Below are 18073 nucleotides of genomic sequence, written 5' to 3' on the forward strand. Positions count from 1 at the left end.
TGTTAAAAAATATTTTTAAATCATTACTGTGTAATATACAGAGTGTCCCAACTAAAACTATCCACCTAAAGAATTTGAAAAAGAGACTCGCAAAATTAGAAGTATGATTAGAAGGTATCACTTTAAAAATTTGTTTTCGTTTGAAAATGGGTAAGTTTTTGCTGGAGTATAACTCGGGAGATAAAAACATGAAACTTTTTGTAAATATTTAATAATGTTTTGTACAAAGAGTAATTTATTTTATAAATTGTTTGAAATGTTCGTCGTTTACTTTGCCGATTGCATCACCGCATATCGAATCCTCTCGAACCCTTTGAAATGTTTCAGATGTTAGTCTACGGCATTCAGCTGCGATTCGTTGGCTTAAATCCTCAAGTGATTCTGGCTGCGTCTTATAAAAAACTGATTTTAGGTGTCCCCAAAGAAAGAAGTCCAACGGTGTTATCGTGCCAGCCAGTCTCCTCCTTCCAATCCATTGACCAAGAAAGTAATATCTAGAAGATCGCTTACAGGACGAGCTTAGTGAGGAGGTGCTCTTGTTCAAGGACTAGCTGGTCTTCGACTAAATCCGGGCCGTTTTCTAAAATCTATGTAATCTGGAATTTGATGGCATTTTCAAATAAACTAAAATAAATTTCACCATTTAAATAGCCTGTAAAAAGGTTCAACAATGTGATTGCCTAAAATTCCTATTGATTGCCTAAAAGAACGCTGGGTATGTGTTACACAGATTAAATGAGGGTTACTGTCGCTCCAGTACCTGCAGTTGTGACGGTTGACCTCTCCATTCAAGCAAAAGTTGAGTCATGGTTGTTTAATTTTTATCGAAATATTTTCACAAAAGTCTACTTGGCGATCAAAGTCATCTTCGTTCATTTCCTGTACAAACTGATATTTGTAGGGCCGAAGCTTATCTAATGTTAAAATTCGGTGAACGCTGCCTCGGGATACTTCTGAAACTGTAGCTACATGGCCAATGATAGCAACTTCAACGTTTGCATTTCGTACAGGTCTTACTCTTTCACGTTTTTTGCCAATTGATCCGGTTTCTGTATATTTTCTCCACAATTCTAACACATGGGTCAAAGAATGTTCAGAATGCATTTTATTAGATCTCGCAGCTGCAGATGTCGCGCAATTTTTGTTTCTAATGTAACAAACAATAATTTCAATTCTTTCTTGTAACGTGAACATAATCTTGGAAATTTTTAAAAACTTTGTGTTTTAGACTTCATTGTGTGAAATGAATTATACTAAACGCCTAAATGAATGATAGGTAATGAAGAAAACGATATTTGACATTCTTTTTTGTTAATATTGCTTTTGTTTGTAAAGTAAATGTTAAATGAATAATAAATCCTATTTTAACAAATTTTTGAAAGATTACATTAGGGTATCAGTTCGCAGTTTTTTCCCTTTTTAATTACAATTTTTAAAGGGTAATTTTTTTTTTATTTGACTAGCTGTCATTTCAACAGGAATGATACTAGAGGCCTCAAACTTGCCAGCCGTACTCAAGGTCAAAAGACTTTCATAATAGGGAATCAGTCTACACCCCTTTCTATTTAAAGTTTTGAGGGTGAAGTAGCGAAGTTGAAAATATGCGCAAAATGTGTCATCCTCCAAACAAAAATCGATGGATTCGAGCTTTTTTTTTTGAAAGGGGAGGGAGTTATTTGAGGTGTTAAGTTATGGTAAAGAGATCCTATATTTAATAATAATAATAATAATAATAATAATAATAATAATAATAATAATAGTAATAATAATACACGTCTTTTTATTGTCATAAAAATTTATACAAACTACTATTTAAGCATGGCGAGATCTAGCATAGCTATTCAACTTAACCACGGATTAAAAAAAACAAGTATAATATAATAATACAATGAGTGAACAGTACACCTTCCAAAAAAATAATATATTTGGAGCTTAATAAAATATGAATAATAAATTTAAATTAAATGCTTATATAAACAATTTTGAATGTAAGAAAATGCACACTTAGCTCAAATGTAAATATACTTTTTTCAGTTTAGAATTTTAGAATAAGAAAATAAAAAAATAAAAAAAAGGTAATCTTATGAACGAATTGATGAATTCTAAAAATGGCATGCAGATTGCATCTGCCCGCGTACCATATAAATGATAAATAATAATCTCTTTGCTTCACGAAAATAAACAATACTTGCTTAAGACTAGGACACACAATTACATTTAGAAGTCGTGCGTGAGTCTATATAATCATCAATTATTAAATATTTAATATAATGCACTGGAGTTGATAGAATCATTAATTTATTTTGTGCAAATCTAGTTGTTATTTTATGAGTTGATGTATTAATGTTATTTTCAAGTTACTAAAGATTTTAATTATTGTTTCTAAATATAACTTGATAATTATAACTTCAGGGGTAAACTATAGAAGCAAAGATAATATTTACTAAATGTAAAAGTGGTACTATCAAGTATATGTTTATTTCTTTATAAGATTAAGATTAAGATTATGATGATTATCAATATTTGAAACACTATTTCCCAAAGATCCAATTATAGTAATAAGTGCACTCTCCAAAATAGGTTTAACAAAGAAACCACTTTTATAGATATTTTCAGAACTAATAATATAGTTTTGAGCTTGTTTTATTTTAGCGGCTAGTTTTTGCTTTAGGGTAGTGAAGTATTTATTAAATTCGTCTGATATTGCTCTGATGAGTTTTTATTGGTGATATGTTTTATGCTGTTCTTTACCACAACTTTGTAGCGTTTTATTTTTTTTGTTTCTTTTATAATGTAATAATTTAATATTGTATGATAATATTGTATCGATACAGAATCATCTTTAAGAGATTTTTTGTAATTTTTTTAGGAGCAATAAATAAATTAATATTCAATTGAAAATATATATTTAATCACATCTCGATTTAAATTTGGTTTTTTACTACCTCAAAGTAAATATACATCTTAGGTTAAATATTCGGAGGTTTGAAAATAAAACATTAAAATTTACGCAGTATTGTGAGACTATATATATATATATATATATTTGTACCATAATTTTATTTCAAAAAATGCCTAAAATCAACAGCTAACCAGACTCTCCCAGTTACAAACGCCGCTGGTAGTATCGTAGTATAAACCGCTGCTGCAAGTTAATTCAGAACCAACATAGACGCCATTGACTTCTTGACAGTAGTAATAGACGCTACAGTCCGAGGAGGATCTGAAATAACCGGCTGCGGTGCACGAGTTTGCGTCAGCAATTGAGTCAGAAGAAGAAGAAGAAGAAGAAGAAGTAGAAGAGTCTGAGCTTGAGCTGCTGGTGGAACTTGAGGAAGTAGAGGTGTCACTGGACACTGTGGTTGCAGTTGTAGTTGTGGTGCTGTTAGACGTAGTATTACGATTCTAGAAAATATGTTTAATTTTATTCATTATATCAAAGCGGTTTGATTGTGTAGAGGAATAAATACTAAATACAGACAGAATAGATGATACACTGGCAGTTTTTTTCATATCCAGAAAGTGAACTATATTTTTCTTCTACCCTTTCATAACTGTGAATTTTTTGCAATCTATGAATTTTTAAAAAATTTGAAATGCTAATCGCAGCTATTTATTTTCATGAAAAAAACCTTTTAAGTATAATTTTTAAATTAAATTAATGATGACATACCTTTACAAGCAATTCTAATAACAAAATGTAAATTGTAAAAATTATGGACAAAAGTCTTGATGATAAACAATCAGAGTATTTGGAAGGAATATCTAATTGCAGGGATTTTTTTAATTATGCAAATATAATATAATAATAAATATGTTTTTACATAAAATTTAAAAATTTTATTATTTTTAATCATAATTATTATTAATATTTAATATTATTAATTGTTATAAAATTTCTCTTGGTTAGTGTCCTTCTTATTTTCTTTTTTACTTTTGTTAAATTATTTTACTTATTAAATAAAGTTTTTTACAAGTTCTTGTTTTATGAAAATATTCGTTTGCATATGCTAAGTATCAAAAGAAAATTAAACTGCATAGTAAGGCTATAAAACTTAAATTAAGGTAAACAATTCCTTACAAGATTTAGTGACAAAATAAAGAGATTGTAGTATAAAATTGGAATTACCAATTTCTTCCTAATTCATTTATGATAAAATTTCGCTACTTTAACATTATCAGTTAGTTTGATCGTTATTTTATGACTTTCACCTTTCTTTTAATATTATTATAATATTGGTTAAGTAATATTACAAATAATGATTATTATAAGAAAATGATAATCGTAGGCATTTATGTTATGCATAGAAATTAAAAAAAAATTAAAGTATAATCAATATAAAAGATATTTAAGAAAAAATATTACCAATTTTGTAATTACATTATAGAGCATTTATACTTAATATTAATTTTTAAATTACATAAATCAATAATGGTGATGCCAATTTATTAACAAATTTAATTAAAAAGTTAGTCGTATCGTCGTCGATTTTTTTTATAAATTAATTTTTTAATTTTTTTTGTAAAAAAGAGGAGATGTTTGAACAAATTTCATGCACCCCGTTTTTTATCCAATATTGATTAAAATTAATAAGCCTTAATAATTATCAAAGAGATGATATATTCAGTAGCTAATATTACTTATTAGCCTTAATTTATTAATTACGTAAACTATATATAATGATGATGGCGATTTGTTTAGGAATGCTATAAGAAAATAGTAATACAGTCTTTATTCATGTTTGGATTTTTTTTCAAAACTTTTTATTTTCAAGGAATGAATGAGGATTATAATGAATAATTATCTTTTGTGGGAAATATCGGGATTTTTTTCTATTACCTTTCGATGTATATTACATATACAAGAAAACTAATTTAAATAATTTTAAAAATTGTTTAACTATAACGCCTGATTTGATGCTAAAAAATCTAAATATTCGATTATAAATTTCTTTCATTGTATTGAAAAACTATTCTACAAGTCATCTAAATATCATTTCTTACTCTTGTAATATACATTTTTTAAACAAATTTTTTTAAATAATATCCTCTTATGAAAATTACACTTTTAATAGGTTTTTTTTTAATTTATTTTAGAAATTAATTGAGTATTTATAAAACTTATTTAAATAAGTACTAAAGACATATTTTAATAAAGACAACTCTGAAATGAAAAACAGGCAATAAGAATCTTGGTCCATTGTCAATGAAGTCGATGTATTAAATTAGTACTGTAGGGGTGTGGCTGCCTTTGTCTTAATACACAATTAAAATACAAGATATGAATAAAATATAAGATATTAAATATTCAGGAAGAATAAATAGGTTTTTTTCAGATGACACAATTATTGTGGCATAACATTGTCTTACAAAGATGAGTATTGTGTAACTTTTATGACACTTTTATGAAACCACAACTTGTGAATGAAAGATTTTAAATTTATTCCCCGTATCCTAGGATTCTTGAATTAACATGCATAAAATACTTACCAATGCAGTATTAATAGCGTTCAAAAGAGCGTACTGAGTACCATTCACACCCAGAAAATCTTCGGTTTCTATGGACCAAAGCATAATACCATTTAATCCCAGACTTTTTGCAAATTCCACCTGCAACTTTTCATGTTAAATGAAAATTATCTTTAAAAAAAATACACCTGCCTTTAAAGTTATTGAATCTGGATTGTCATAGCTCAACCATGAGGTGTTGTTATAGGCATATGGCACTTGTTGTTCGTCGTCCCAAACTTCGGTCCAACCACCGGCCGCAAGAATTTCAACGATCTTTAAAAAAAAACTACCGTTAATTAAACTGGTGAAAGTCAGCAAAAAACTCGAAGGATACTGCTATAACTAATAGACAGCAGAGCTTTTATTAAGTCGCGAATCTAATACCTGCTTAAATAGGATAATTACGGAGTGAACAGTGCAAAAGACGGTAATGGAACACGGAGCCTTTTTCCTCTATTATACCTGTTTCCATGTTTCGCATAATTTAAATTGGCATTTTCTTTGCTTCTTTAAATTTTGCTTCGTCTTGGTTTTAATTAAGACACCTTTGCGGGGAAAAGTTTAAATATAAGGTTTACTGTTTGAAAAACTTTAGCCTTTAGGGGGTTTTTAAGTATCAAATTTTTTACAGTGCTTCTATAAACGTTCAGCACATAGATTCCAATGTTTCAAAGCGTTGGCAATCTTATTCACAAATGTTGTTTTTAATTGACTAGTATCTAATGAATTGGAAAAAATTTAATAGTATTGAAGTGAAAAAGATTCTTGTAAGTTTTCTTGTAAATTCCACTATTTTGAAGTTATTGAGTGGTTTTTAAATGGATCGAAAAAAATTTGATATTTCCAAAGGATGTACAGAATTCTAAATATGAATTTTAATTATTGTATATGAGTCTGTTTAAAATAAAAGCTAGTCTCTTTGAAAGCTATTGAGTCTGTTTACCAAGAAATAGCATTATAATTTTCTTTCTCAATACAATCGGTTTGGAGCTATTAAGTAGTCTTACGGAGGATTAAATAAATTTTGATGCTTATTAAAGATCTTAGAATAATTTAAATAAAAAAAAAGTTTAAATTTGTTTATAAATACAACAAATTTGTTAATCCAAATCACTAGAAAAAATTTGATGCTGTGAAAGGTTTTAGAAAATAGTTATATTGCAAAAGAAGTATAGGGAACCTGTAGGATTTTTATTTCAGCATACAACAATTTTTAAGTTACTGATTACAGTTTTTCAGCCGACTGAAAAAATTTTGGTACTGTCAAATGCTTTGAATAAGTTTAATTTTTACATAATTACCTCATTATATCCCCAAAATCCAGATGTAGCTGTATAAGGACCAGCATACAATCCAGTACCTGTAGCAGCAGATCCAGGAGTGTTGTTACTGGCATTAGTGAGGACATTGTTCCTACCATAGAAGGGAACTCCTAGGGCTAGTTTGGAAGGTGAGGCACCACGTTCTATCCATCCATTTATAGAGGCATTCTATCAATTTATTATTATTTATTAAAAATTATCTAAAAATGCACATTTTCCTTACGAGGCTATAGTCAGCATAAGTCGAACCAAGCTTGGAAGAACTGTAGAGAGGCGCATTGTGGGCAACAAAAGAATCAAAAGCGCCATGGAAGTCGTAAGTCATAACGTTGATGATGTCCAAGTATCTTAATTAAAAATATTACATACAAGGTATATTAAGTAGATCTTAACTTACTCTGATAAAACAGGCACGTCATAAGAAATATCTACTGAGCTTGGAGTAGCAGAAACTGCAGCAGTCACCAAAAGACCAAGAGGGTTAAAGACCTCGTAGAATTCTTTTACCAAAGAGGCAAAGTTTTCCTGAAGGCAAAAACATTTTTAATTAAGTTATTATCAATTTTTTAAAAGTATTTACTTTATCGGCAGTATTAGTACTGTCCCTTCTGGCGGGATACTCCCAATCCAAATCAAAACCATCAAATCCGTACGTTTGGACCAAATTTAAAGCGGAAGCGATAAAAGTAGCTCTGCCTGTGGCTGTAGAAGCCATTGTAGAATACTTTGCAGACCCTGTAATTACTCATTTGTATGTACAAATAGATTTGGTTACCTTAATGACCCACCTTCATTCCAACCTCCTACAGCTAAAATAACCTTAAGGTCTGGATTAGTCTGTTTCAAGTTAATTGCGCTAGTAAAGCCACCTGAAATAGATAATATATGTTTTTAGTAGCACGTACCTAAGATATCGGGGGGACCTTCTACTAACCGAGGTCAATATCCAGCCACGTGTCCAAGGATATTACTTCCAGACTAGTGGAATTAAGTCCAACGAAAGTATAAATGTAATGGGTGCATAAGTTGGCAGGAACATCGCTGAAAGTAAATTTACCATTTCCGGTTCTGTAATATGACCACGTGCCATGGTAACAAATTACGTTGCTGGCTAAAAATACGTGTGTTATCTACTTTTATGTAAGTATATTTAGAAGATTGACAGGTTCATTTACGAGGGATATTGACAAAGCTCTCATAACTGAGGTGGAAATATTAGTTACTTTGTAATTAGTAAAATATTATATACTTACTGGCATGAGCGTATTGTGCCAAGCATAGGAAGGATAGGATGGCTAATAATGATTTCCTCATGGTTCTAAAAAAAAATATTAATAGATTTAATTGCAATAAAAAATACATTTCACTAACATTCTTTAGTATATCTTGAACTAAGATGAGGATATAAGATAAAAAAATTATTTTTTTTCAAATTCATTTCTATTCCACCGGTTCATTTCAAATTTACCGTCTGGATCGTCTGTAAATTATATTTTTCTTATGTAGTTCATCATATTGAAATAATAAAACATAATTTTATTAGTATTAGTCATGATATCTCAGCCTGAGATAAAGATATGCGAAATTGATGAAGTTGCTAAATTTGTTCATTCACAGACCACCAAGCTTATCATAAGTCGTTTAAGTTTATTTATTAAATATTTTAAAGCGTAAGTATATGTTTAAGCGTAATAGATAGTCGATTTAATAAGTTATATTTTTTATAACAACAATTATTTAAACATATAAATTCTAGGCATTGTTAAAATATTGTATTTTTTAAATATTTTACGACAGCTCTCATTATATTTCAAACCTAAAAATCAGCCTTATAAATATTTTTTGGAATACAAATATATGTGAGTCTAAGGGAGGGTTAACTAGAAATTTAGCTATACTCTATTGCTTGCAAAAAATAATTAAGATAATAAATAAAGGTGCACCATTGATATAAAAAAATATTATTTAGCAGAAATCTCTAGAATTTGATGTTTTTTAAGGGTGAAAAATTAAAAGTAGAGACCCGATAGTTTGCTACGAACTAGTATCTTGTCGATTTGAGAAAGAAAAGACAGATGTTTGTTTCTATCACCTTTTCATTTCTAATTTTCTGTCTTTCAATCATCTGAAAATTGTATTTTTGTGGCGTAGTTGATCCAATTACAATGCAAGAAATATCCTTTTATTGATATGCTTACTACTATCTCAAATTAAGTTGAGGATACAAGAATAAAAATTGATATTTTCAACTTCCATCAGGTTATTAGCATTTTTATAAGAACAATCTTATTTTAGATCTTGTTATTAAGCTGTATTTACTTACTGAGGAAGAAGCTATTGGGTTTAAGGGTGGCGGATGAGAAATACATTATTATATAATCACTCTGGCATAAATAAACAGAAAGAATTGTTAAGGCTGCGTAAATTCTCTGCTATAGTTAACACAGAATTCTAAAAGAAGACATTTATTGTGCAAGTCCATATTGCAAAGTGAAATTTAGAAAAAAACGTCTTGGGAAAACCACACTGGTCGCTTTGCAAAGAAGAACAGTGTGGTTTTTGAAATAGGAATATCCAAGAATATTAAATGGAGAAATATAGAACTTATTGGACCTAAAGATTGTTTTTTCAATCTTGTATGAAATTGTAATTTCGACGAGTTAAAAGAGTTGCTAGATTGCTAAGTGGACTTCAGTCAAAAGAGGTAGCAACGAAGATGGTTAATTGAAGTAAAATTAATAATTTTGGAAAGAACCCTACAGCTGAAAGACAAGGAAGACCATAGGAAATGGAAGAGTATGAAATCGAATATATTCCTCATCTTGCAAGAGTTTTATTAAATATAGAATTCTTGTTGGTATATATTACTAGGTGCAAAATGAAAATGAAAAAATATCAAATGGGATATAAAGCTGTTCAAATATAAATAACAAAATGTATGTATACTTGACAACTTTAGATCGAAAAAAGATGCAAATTATGAGAAATAACCTTAAATTTTTACTACAATGTGTATTTTTACCACTTACCAAAAAACTATGTCTAACCTAAACCAGTTTTTTACTAACTATGTTCACAAAGACCGTCCGTACTTCCTTTTAAATAAGTTTCTGTCTTATCTAATCATTGTAAATTGGCAAATCCATTTTTACGGCCATTTATTAGCACTATTTGATAACGGTTTTCACTTTTACAATACGTTGAGCTTTTGATGTTAAAAAAGGCGATCAATAAAGTTTTGTTTAGATCTGATTTCATCTTTTTTAAATGCCAGCCAAATTACGATTATTTAATTCAGACAATAATATTAGTCAGTTCAGATAACAAACAAATAACAATATCAATAAAGTCTGCAAACAATAAAATAATCATCGAATTTTCCCTGTTGAGTGGTTTCTAAGATATTTAGTAGTTCAATATTGAATTGCGTTGCATGCATCAGATCATTCATGTATACCCACCTGAAATTACAAATAACTTCTTTGCCCTTAATATTTTTAGTTCATTGTATACTCATTATTTCATTCAGCTGTTTTAAATTTTGGTAGTTGCTAAAATAATTGATCTTCAATATATACATGGTTTAACCTTTTACATGATAAGTTTAGTATTCTTTAAAAAAGTAATTGCTTTTAAATGATCTTTAATTTTTTCAAATATGACATATTTTGACTCTTGTTGAAACCAGAAATCTCCGAAGTACAGATTTTTCATCTAGTTCTGCAAGAACATTTTATTGAAGCCAGTTTTGTTTTGTGATAAGTCTGTATTATCATGTATTAGTAGCAAATACGTTTAGCAATCTATTTTTGACGAAGAAATTCTTTTGAAATCTCTCAATAGCATCACTATCTTATTGAGATCTTCAATAAATACACCCTTTAACTATTTCAACAAGACAAAGTTTTCTTGTTTTAACATTTTTAACTCATTGCTATTCATTTTATTAATCTAGTTATTTAATCAATAATTTAGTTTCTTCGAGTAGAATACCATTTTGTTGAAGCCAGAAATATTTGATGTTCAGATGATTCAACCAGAGTCTGATATTTCGCTTCGTAACTAATTCAAGAAATAACACGTTTTTTATTTCCGATTTATTTAATCAGTTGTTTCTAGTGCTGGAAAGTAGGTTGTGCACCTTCTTAAAATCAGAGATGTATATCGATACATCAGTTCAATAAAGTAACAAGTCTAAAAATTTCAAATTTGACTTATTATATCGATGACTATTAGAATATAGTAATTTATCAGTTGCCATAGTTAAAAAGAAACTAAGAACTTATTTTATTAAAAATACAGTTTTAAGATCTTAGTTTAGTTTTTTATTTTACTATCTTTATGAAGACAGTGATGATAGTGTAGCAGCTAAAAAATATAGAGCATCGGCATCCTATTCATCTAATTACGATAGAGATAATATTGAAAACGGAAATTTGCCAACAATCATAAAAATTTACTAGAAAAAGGCTAAGAAAACCTAAAAAAAAATATTAAAAGAATAAAAAGAAATTTGGGACACAGATTTATAAATACATAGGTGTTTATAATTATTTAAAAAAATAGGTGAGGAAAAGAAAATTAAAGAATCGTGTAACAAAAAGTCATGAATTAAATGTTCAACAAAAATATCCGATGATCAACGTAAATCGTATTTCTTTACGTTTCCGATCGAATCGTATTTCCGAAATTACTGCCGAACATACAGTAGCATAAAAGAGGGTAAATTACACATTATAGATTAAAGATAAAGTATACCAAGTATCCATTATTGCCAAGAATGCACAAACAAAGAATACCTAGACAGAAGTTTAAATATTACTACAATGTATTCTACAATTTTCAATTAATTAAACTTTTAATTATTAAAATTTATTTAAGCAAAAGCTTTTGCTTTTCATGTTCCTAAAAAAGATTAATGTGGTCTTTGTGTCACCTAGTTGAATGGAAATAAGCAAGAAAAAAACGAAATTAAAAGTAAATATTAATATCATTTATTGGAAAAAGAACTATAGCGTCAAGGTTTATTACGACCAAAGGAGGGAGAAAGTAAACTCAAAGTATAAGTCTCATAAATCAAGCGTATATTTTAGGTTACGCGTTTCGCCGCATTAGGGCGTCATCAGACCTAAATAAAATTATCAAAATTAAATGATACAGAACAGAACGCTAATTAACAGAAAAGACATACCTATCTAAATACAAAAGCCACACACTGACTCACACTAACATAAATAAAAAAAATATATATAAAATAAAATAAGTTTACACCATCATATTGACTAAAATATGGACTTTAAAATGCCAAATATCACATCCAGTACATATTATACATATTATCTTAAAAGGAATGAAAACAAATATAATTATGACAAAAAATATAAAAAAGATTTTTTCTAAAAAAAAGTCCATATTTTAGTGGCTTTTGTATTTAGATAGGTATGTCTTTTCTGTTAATTAGCGTTCTGTTCTGTATCATTTAATTTTGATAATTTTATTTAGGTCTGATGATGCCCTAATGCGGCGAAACGCGTAACCTAAAATAGACGCTTGATTTATGAGACTTAGACTTTGAGTTTACTTTATCCCTCCTTTGGTCATATACTTAAGTCTCTTTGAGAGTAATGGATGATTATTTTGAAGGTTTATTACACCTTGTAGTGAAATTAATTTTTTTTTATAATTTACAAAGAATGAATTTTGCTTTTTTGGCATGAAGGAATTGCTAAAACAGGAGCAAATGAAATTGGCAGTTCTGTGTAAAATTTTAAAAAGTGTGAGTCATGCATGAGTAAAAATAGTTGCACAGGGTAAAGAGTTCCCTGTTCTGTGTAATGCATGAAAATAAAGTGAAGACAATCACACATAATTTTTGAAAAGGGGACGCATTCTTATAGCGTGCACAGTACATCCACTATATAACTAGCTAACGCAAGTTAGCTAGTTATATCTGTGGTACATCCCTGCATAGTGGGCAACCATTTTTAGATCCGCAAAATAAAATAAGATGCCCTTAATTTCAACGAAATAAATTTTCCGGATGTTTGATTAATGGTTAATTCAGAAAGCTTTTTTTTTAATTTTTAATAGAAAATATAATATTTAATAATATTTTATCGTTGAAGTATATACTATATTTATTATCAAAATGTTTACAAAAAATTCATCATCGTTTCAGTTCGTTCATTATTATAACGATTCAACAGTTAAAATTTCTATTTCTTTAAATAAAAAATATCCAAAACTTAAGCACCGTTTATACCTAGACTTTTATTTGCATACATAAAAAAATACAGTAGAGAAAAATATTTTGGCTTATAATGCATAAAATTCAATATTCTTTATTTTCTTAAATATCCGTCATTCTTATTTGTTACGTTATAATTGAGTTTTTTCATGCTTTCGAAACCTTTTTGCATCTATCAGTTCATTTCATTATTAAACATCTGGGCTGTTCTTTGTTTTTAATTGGATCATTCCAGAATTGCCTCTTTAACTTTAATTTCTTCGTTTTTTATTAAAGAAAGAATTACTTTTTCAGTTTGCTGAATAAATGGATTAGAGGACTACTGGGTGTTTCAGAACTATGGGATCAAACTTCTGGGGGTTGTTCAGTGCAACCGAAGAATCCATTTGAGTGTAGGAACCCATGTCCGGAAATGCGTCACTACGCCACTACGGCCCTAAGACGCGTTAAAATTTATAAAAAAAACATTAATTACCTAAATAGGATCTGCTGCATTTATTTTCTACCTTTTGTACATGATACCATAACAACAATTGTTTAAAATCAACGCTTATCAATGTCAATTCTCAATGTCATGTTTAAAAATTTTATAGCTTATAATTTTTAAACATTTATTGCTTATGGAAAACTTTACCAATCAAGAATTGGCGGATATGCATTTGGCTTACGGAGCAACAAACTGCAATGCACGAGCAGCATCGCGATTGTATCATGAACGTTATCCCGAACGACAGCATCCTGGATACAAAAAGGTTATTGCGGTTCATCGGCCGCTCGCTGAGACAGGCATGTTTAAGACCAAGATGCATGATACTGGTGTTGCTCGACCCGTAAGAACGGTCGAATTTGAAGAAGAGGTGCTTCAGCGAGTTGCCTATGAACCGTCAAATAGCACACGTGACGTCGCTAAGAATATGAATACGAGTAACGCTTCTGTCTGGCGGGTACTACACGAGCAACAAGTCCATCCTTACCACTTCCAGAAAGTTCAAGGTATGACTGCAGCCGATTATCATCCTAGAGTTCAATTTTGTCGATGGCTTCTGGATCACATCATTGCACATCCAAATTTCTTACGATATGTTTTGTGGACCGATGAAGCCTCTTTCACAAGAGAGGGTATTTTTCACAAGAGTAGGAATTGCCATGTTTGAGACGAAGAAAATCCTTATGCAATTTTTCCAAGAAAACATCAGAATCGTTGGTCTGTCAACGTATGGGCAGGCATTGTTGATGATTATTTAATTGGACCATACCTTCTACCGGAACGGTTAACAGGACCTATTTATCTGCATTTCTTGGAGGAAGTTCTCCCAGAACTCCTTGAGAATGTTCTACTAAACGTTAGATAGCAAATGTGGTTTCAGCATGAAAAAGCATCACTTTGTTGTACAAGTACGCGAGTATTTGGCTCAGCGGCTTGGGCATCGTTGGATTGCCAGAGGTGGAGCAGTTTCTTGGCCTCCTAGGTTACATGAATTAACGTCGCTCGATTTTTTCTTGTGGGGACTTGTAAAGACTTTAGTCTACGAAACTCCAGTAGAATCAGAGCTAGACTTAATTGGACGAATAACAGCAGCATTTGAAATCATTCAAAACGAGGATCAAATTTTTAGTGTAGTAAGAAATCATGTGCGACGTTTAAATCGGTGTATTGAGGTTGGAGGAGGACATTTTGAACAATTGTTGTGATGGTACCACATACAAAAGGTAAAAATAAATGCATCAGATCCTATTTAGGTAATTAATATTTTTTCTAAATTTAAACGCGTCTTAGGGCCGTGTAAGTGGCGTAGTGACACATTTCCCGACATGGGTTCCTCTACTCAAATGGATTCTACTGTTGCACTGAACAACCCCTAGAAGTTTGATCCCATAGTTATGAAACACCCTGTATACAAAATGCATGTGTGTACGTTTGAAATATATAAATACTCTTATCTCAATAACGTTATTCATGTTGGTAATTATATTGATTTAGGAAAAAAACATAAATGAATTGTCTTAGACCATCATTTCATCTGACTTATTGGAAAAAAAATCTGATGTCAGATTTATTATCTTATTTTTTCCAAGCTTCGATTCATTTAGATACAAAGTAAATTTTATTGATTTATTAAACAATAAGCAAACAAACTCGTCATGTACTGAGTAACGAATTGCATTCTAATACAGAGAATGGAAAAAAATTTCAATCAATTAAAACCTGTTAATTCGTTTCATTAGTATTGTTATTTTCCAGCAGTTTCCTCATCACTATGACCATCCAGCATAAAGATTTCTCTACTAAGATAATCCTGGATACACGTATTCATGGGATCTTATCTTGTACTTCAGAGAGTTGAAAAAAATAATTGTTTGCTATTTCACTCGTACTAAGGTATCGAAGAAGCAAATAAGGAGAAACTACAGTTGAGAAAAAAGGCCTATATTAGTTTAGTTGTTGTTGGTTTTAACAAGTGTCCCAATGACCCCATATCTTTTTGCCTAGAATGTTTATTGAAAACAGCATGGAGATAATATGATGACTACCACGCTTCTTCTTTAATTTTTCTCTCTGATTTAATATGTTATCTGAATAGCAAAAGTTTCTGAGCCCATGAAAACCTTTGATGTTTTAGACATGTATTCTACATTTCGGATTTGAAAAACCATTATGATCAAGGAATGAGTATCAATGAGAACCTGGTATACTAAAGAGTTCTTTTATGATTAGCCGAAACCTGTACATTTAATAGATGTTTATTGGAAACAGCATGGAGATATGAGCAGATGACTACAACGTTTTTTCTTTAAGCTATGATTTAATATGTCATCTGTATATCAAAAGTTTTTGAGTACATAAAAACCTTTGAAATTTTACACATGTTGAATTCTACGTTTCCTTTATGGGAAACTATTATCAGAATCAACAACTTGGTATCAATGAGTACCTGGCATACTAAGGGATTATTTCATGATTAGCCGAAACCTATACCTTTAACAGATATTTATTCGAAACAGCATGATAATATGAGCCGATGACTACCACGTTTCTTTTTTAAGCTATGATTTATTATGTCGTGTACATTGCAAAAGTGTCTGAGTTCATGACGACCTTTTCAATTTTACACATGTTGTATTCTATGTTTCGTTTTCCAACAATCATCATCAGCATCATTCTGATATTCTAAGGCATTCCCTTATGTTAATTCTAAACCTGTCCCTAACAGATGCAAAAGATCCTTATTTTAAGTAACTTACCTAATTTAACTGTAACGATAAGTAAAACCAAACAAATAAAAGAAAACCGAACAAATTCATTAGGTATTCCTCGTTGCGCCCGTTCTTCGTTAAGTGCTTTTAAATCCCGGCACTCCATGTAAGCTCCCTATTTGGAGAGTGATCAAAAAACTTTATAAGCTCACCGCTATCGGCACTTAAAGGAGCTTATTTAAATTCCCTTTCTTTCGCTCGTTTTATATGCGTCCATTCCATGAATAAACAAATTTGATAAATGTGTTGACACATCATTACAAGCATATATATTTAGCATTATAGTTTCTATTAGGGAAAACTATTTATAGAGTTTCGATTTATAATCCCGGAGTTGGCAGCGAATTGCTAGTACATTATTCACCGCGATTTTGATGTTTAATTAAAAGTTTGCTGGTTTATCTATGAATGTAATGTGGTTTTAGGCGTATGTCGTATTATAATAATATCATAATATTGCTTATTTGCTTAGATGCCTATTTAATATTCTAAGAAAATTAAATATCTAAACAGATAACCAAATAATGCAAGTTAATATGGCTAAAAGGAGATGACGACGAAAAGAAGTAAGAAAAAATTACTTCTGAAATGGCAAGAAATTTGAATACTTTCAAGATCATACCTATGATTGAATATTTGATATAAATTATAAACCAAATATTCAATCAACTTCGATCATACCTTATGATATCTGATATCGAAGAGGTAAGGAGAATGAGAATGGGAATAAAAAGATTTACTTACCAGAAGAAGATATTCCAAGTGTTCTTTTTCCTAGTAAGTACATTACAGCTTAAGTGGAAAAAGGTATCATGCTATTGCCAAATAATTATTCTGATTAAAAAGATCGAAATAGAAGTAGCAAATATTCCAAAAAATTATAATGAAAAATTTCCTTCTATGATATAAATTCTGATCCATGATACAATAAAACTAGTTATAAATTATTTTTCTCTCTGTACATTGTAGTCAAAATACTTTTACTAATCAAACAACCTTTCATCAGATAATTTATTTACATTCAGTTACTCTCCATAAAAAAATTCATTAGAAATTTTAATTTCTTACGTGGATTAAGATAGCTTAGGATAGATTAATTTATTGAAGAAAACATCGTAAAATATAAGAATTTTTTTTAGAGAAAGGAAAATATTGTAAATTAATGAGCTAATTGTATGGATAGAAATAATAGTACATATAGCTTGTAAACATTATCGTTCCTATAAGTCTTATATTTTCTCAGGAATTTATAGCCTTATCAAGTACTGTTAGTGTCAAGATTCTAATTAAATGAACAAAGCATAAAAATAACAATATTATATTACAAATTAGACGCATATCTATTTCTCATTATTAAACTGCTATAATACTAAAATAGTATTTATACTTTACAAATAAAATATAACAATAAATTTTTTTTTATTGTACTATAAAATCTATAAACTATTCAATTTAATCCAAAGTTATTTAATAAATCCTTAAAAAAATATAGATAAGTTGCTTATCGGTTATTTCTTTATATTCAGCTTAGTTTATTTTTTCTATGTCCTGGATCTTGTAAGAAGGATTAGGAAACTACTAAAATTTAAGTCGTTTAAAGAATAATAAATTTATTGCTGACGTCGTTCTATGATCTAGCAAGACATCATGCCCATCAACAAAGAATGACGCTAAATGACTCACATGACGAGAATTTAAGCTTATTTATTTTTTTGAACAAAAAAAGTAATTTGTACTT

At 29.7% G+C, this 18073-nt stretch overlaps 1 protein-coding gene across 1 annotated transcript in view; it reads right to left on the minus strand.

Annotated features, from left to right (window-relative positions):
- Window positions 1–2889: 2889 nt before the first annotated feature.
- The window catches only part of LOC126735222 (acidic mammalian chitinase-like), a 40826-nt gene continuing 25642 nt past the window's right edge, over window positions 2890–18073 (minus strand). Inside the window, exons 12-21 of the mRNA XM_050439174.1 lie at window positions 8087–8151; window positions 7768–7944; window positions 7622–7702; window positions 7414–7568; window positions 7231–7358; window positions 7057–7180; window positions 6813–7001; window positions 5662–5784; window positions 5491–5610; window positions 2890–3405 (exon numbers count right to left, since the gene is read on the minus strand). Of these exons, the coding sequence (XP_050295131.1) occupies window positions 3082–3405; window positions 5491–5610; window positions 5662–5784; window positions 6813–7001; window positions 7057–7180; window positions 7231–7358; window positions 7414–7568; window positions 7622–7702; window positions 7768–7944; window positions 8087–8151 (1486 nt within the window). The 3' untranslated portion in view covers window positions 2890–3081. The remainder of the gene's footprint in view (window positions 3406–5490; window positions 5611–5661; window positions 5785–6812; window positions 7002–7056; window positions 7181–7230; window positions 7359–7413; window positions 7569–7621; window positions 7703–7767; window positions 7945–8086; window positions 8152–18073) is intronic.

This window comes from Anthonomus grandis, chromosome 4, assembly GCF_022605725.1.
Source record: "Anthonomus grandis grandis chromosome 4, icAntGran1.3, whole genome shotgun sequence".
NCBI classification, from domain to species: domain Eukaryota; kingdom Metazoa; phylum Arthropoda; class Insecta; order Coleoptera; family Curculionidae; genus Anthonomus; species Anthonomus grandis.